At 37.9% G+C, this 3,553-nt stretch overlaps 1 protein-coding gene across 1 annotated transcript; it reads right to left on the bottom strand.

Annotated features, from left to right (window-relative positions):
* Positions 1–561: 561 nt before the first annotated feature.
* AVPR1B (arginine vasopressin receptor 1B) lies at positions 562–3,343 on the bottom strand. The gene is made up of 2 exons (XM_075197790.1): positions 2,476–3,343; positions 562–842 (listed from the first exon to the last, which is right to left on the bottom strand). Exons 1-2 carry the CDS (start codon positions 3,341–3,343, stop codon positions 562–564), a joined length of 1,149 nt encoding a protein of 382 aa, XP_075053891.1.
* Positions 3,344–3,553: the final 210 nt, after the last annotated feature.

A 3,553-nucleotide genomic window follows, 5' to 3' on the forward strand; every position in this document is an offset into this window, starting at 1 on the left:
TCACTCACTGCTTGGTGTCAACAGCAAGCTGACAAACATCTTCAAAACACTTCCTGAACATATTTAATTTCTACGTTTATATACATATGTGAATGTTATAAGTAGCTCCTACTTATAGAAACAACTTTTACTTATAGTCAGTGATCCAAGCAGTGGCAGAACTACCATTGGTGCAGCAGGTGCAGTGCACTGGGGCCCATGGAGATAATGGGGCCCATTGTATGGCAGATGCATAGGGCCGGGGGCCCCGGTTCCCTCCTCCTCACCTCCCTGCACCGGGACCCACAGCTCGCTAGTTCCGCCTCTGGGTCGAAGTGGTGGTGTAATTGGTGGTTTGCCATACTGACACTTTTCCCTACTGCTTCAATTGTAAAGCTATCCTACCCCATTCACTTATATTCCCATTACTTTTTTCATACTTACATGTCTATATTTTTACTATACCATATTTTACTATACTGCTTACAGTAAAATGAGAAATGACTTCAAGTACATATTTCTGATCTCTCTTCAATCATTACTATGCATTGTTAATCTACTATCAAAGAGATCTGTTCATTGTTAGAGGAGTCCTGACTCTATCACTGTGTCTTCATAAGCCGGGTACAGATCTCTAATGCTGTGGCATGTGCCCTGCATCTGCAAAGAGCGTGTCCGAATCTGTGTCAGGAGGGTGTCCCGGCGGCTGGAGGCACTTCCTGTGGAGTTCTGTCTTCGGCCAGGAGAAAAGGGGATTTGTGGGCACAGCTGGGGACTGCTGTAGAACATATAGATCCAGGGATTACTACAGCTGCTCAGGCAAGACAATAGCATAGTGATGGTGAAAGCAAAGTCTGAAGAGTCTAAAAAGCAAAGAAGGAATATGAAATAGGGCAATGAAAGTATCAAGAAATTAAAAAAAAACATTTTTATTTAGTATTATTGTTTTTAAAAACAACTAGAACATTTCTGGTACACTGCAATTGCACTTATGTGTTATACTGTATTATAAAGAATGCAAAGTTGTTGTTGGTTTTTTAATTAGAAGCTACAAATAATGTTCAACAAAAATGTGATCCATTACACAGTAAAGTAACCATACATCTCGCCCCAGGTGTATTTTGGTGCTTACAATTGCACCTACATCTCTGTTTAACAGAGGATGCAAGTGCTACATAAAAAATACAGATCTTGTGTTCATTGTAATAGCATAAATAATAAATACCCCCAAAATCATATTTAATAAAGTGCTATTAGTACAAAATGCATAGAAAATGAATTTCACCCAAGATTCTTATCTTATAGGGGGATTGAAAACCAATCCTAGCATTTATGACAGTTAGCACTTTGCACACTTTTATTTAAAAGAAAGAAGAAGCTATATGGCAGAATATCAGACATTTGTTTTCATGTTTTCTTTACTGTGTTTTGAATTTGATCATTCAAAGATTATATATAATTTATTTCTATTGGCTACAGCACATTTATGCTATTTTCATTATGGTATTAAATAGTCATCACCTCAAGTTAGCAAATAAAAGTTCTAAATTCTTGATAGAAAAAGCCTAGAGAGTGGGGTAGCAGTGAACAGCATATTCTCAATGTAGCCCTTCAGAGGGGATAATCAATAGATTAGGCTTTTTCCTTGTTTGCAGAGCTCATTGATTAGAAGGTACAGTGGACCCTGTATATATCATATGTCACTGGAATTCATGAACTCACCAGTCACAGATGCTTCTGTCACTACAGTGGAGACTTTTTAATCATATACAGTATATGAAGTCATCATATCTTATTATGAGACAAAGGGGGAATTAATAAATAAAATGCTCTCTACAGTACATTTAATTATGACCAAATGAGTCTGTCATAGGTGAATGTCAATGAGCTGTTTGTGTGATTGCAAATGGGCATGGTTGAGAGAATACAAAGGTCACTTCAAGCACTAGATCTGCTTACTGTTACTTTAAGACCACACCCATCGTTAATTGAAACTTTTCAACCTATCTCTTTTATTAGTACAAACGTTTTGGTCAAGCTTCAATCATGTCTTAGATAAGAAGAGTGAGAGGACACTAACTGGGAACACACTTAACAAGCTCTAACACTTCCTGCATTTGTATAGCTTCGTAAATGATCATTGCTGGCTGATATTGTATTGTCCCTCATAATTCTACATTAGGTACGAATTTTTTTTTATAAAACTCTTGAGTTACTGATATACTACAACTAACCCTTATTTATTAGAACATTTGGCAAAACACGTAAAATTGAATTTACTTTGAATGTCAGTGTTTCCTCCAGGCACTTATTTTCCTCTCCAATCTCTACCAGCAACCAGGAACGCAACTTACATGATTTTTAATCTGGTTTGTGTGATCATTTCCTTGACAATGTAACTGGAAATCATATTTCGTAAATAAGGTTTACTATCTTTCTAACACTCTAACAATGTAGATTAATAGAATGCAAAACAAGACATGCAGGTAGTCTTACCATCATCCGGAGCATTTTCATCCCACACTGACCACATCTGAACACTGAAGAAGGGTGTCCAGCATATGACATATGTAAGCACAATGACAAAGGTCATCTTCACTGTCCTGATTTTGGCTCTTGAGATTGTCCGGATGCTGCTCACTCTGGAAGGCATGACTTGTCCATTGCTTTCCCTCAGTCTTGCCCCAGATGTTTGCATTTTCCCTTTCAGATTCTTGCAGATCTCACGACAGATCAAGCTATAGCAGACCAACAGGATTCCTACTGGCACAACAAATATGGATATGGTGGTCCACGTGACGTAGGCTTTGACACCCCATGGGTACCTAAAGTCAGCCCAGCAGTCTATAACTCCTGAATTCTGTTGGATTTCCTTTAGAGAGAAAATGAAGATTTGTGGGAGACTCAAAAGGCAACTGATGATCCATGTGGTTCCAATCATGATATATGCGTGTCTACTTGGCTGTTGTAAAGTCTTAAGCGGGTGACAGACTGCTATGTATCGGTCTATTGTCATCATCATTAGCATATACGTGGATGCAAACATGCTCATCACTTGGGTATACTTCACAACTCTGCAAAGGAAGTCAGATCCTATGAACCTGAAAGTAATGTCCCAGATTAGCTGGGGTAAGATCTGAAACAATGCCACTGCCAGGTCAGTAATGGCAAGGTGCACAATAAAGAGATGCATCCTAGTCATCTTCTTCCCTCTTCTATATATGGCAAACAACACGCCTATGTTTCCCAGAGTTGTGACTGCTAAAATAGTTCCTAGAACCGCTATCTCAGCCCTTGCTAGATCTTCATCTCTAGAGTCTGAAGAATTTACAGCCACGACTATAGGATAAGGGTTTGTATCCATGGTACTGTTGTATTAATCTGTACTTTTCCTTTTAATCCTCTAATAGTAAAATATTCTACAATTGCAATTCAATTTCACAAAAAAGTACCATAAACTCTATGGTCTATAGTTAAATGAAAATTATTTTTTTTTTATAAAATACAATAACTCTGTAGAATCAGAGAACCATCATATCTAGATACAAACATAACAAATCACCTGCAGTGAACA

Source organism: Mixophyes fleayi, chromosome 2, assembly GCF_038048845.1.
Source record: "Mixophyes fleayi isolate aMixFle1 chromosome 2, aMixFle1.hap1, whole genome shotgun sequence".
Taxonomy (NCBI): domain Eukaryota; kingdom Metazoa; phylum Chordata; class Amphibia; order Anura; family Limnodynastidae; genus Mixophyes; species Mixophyes fleayi.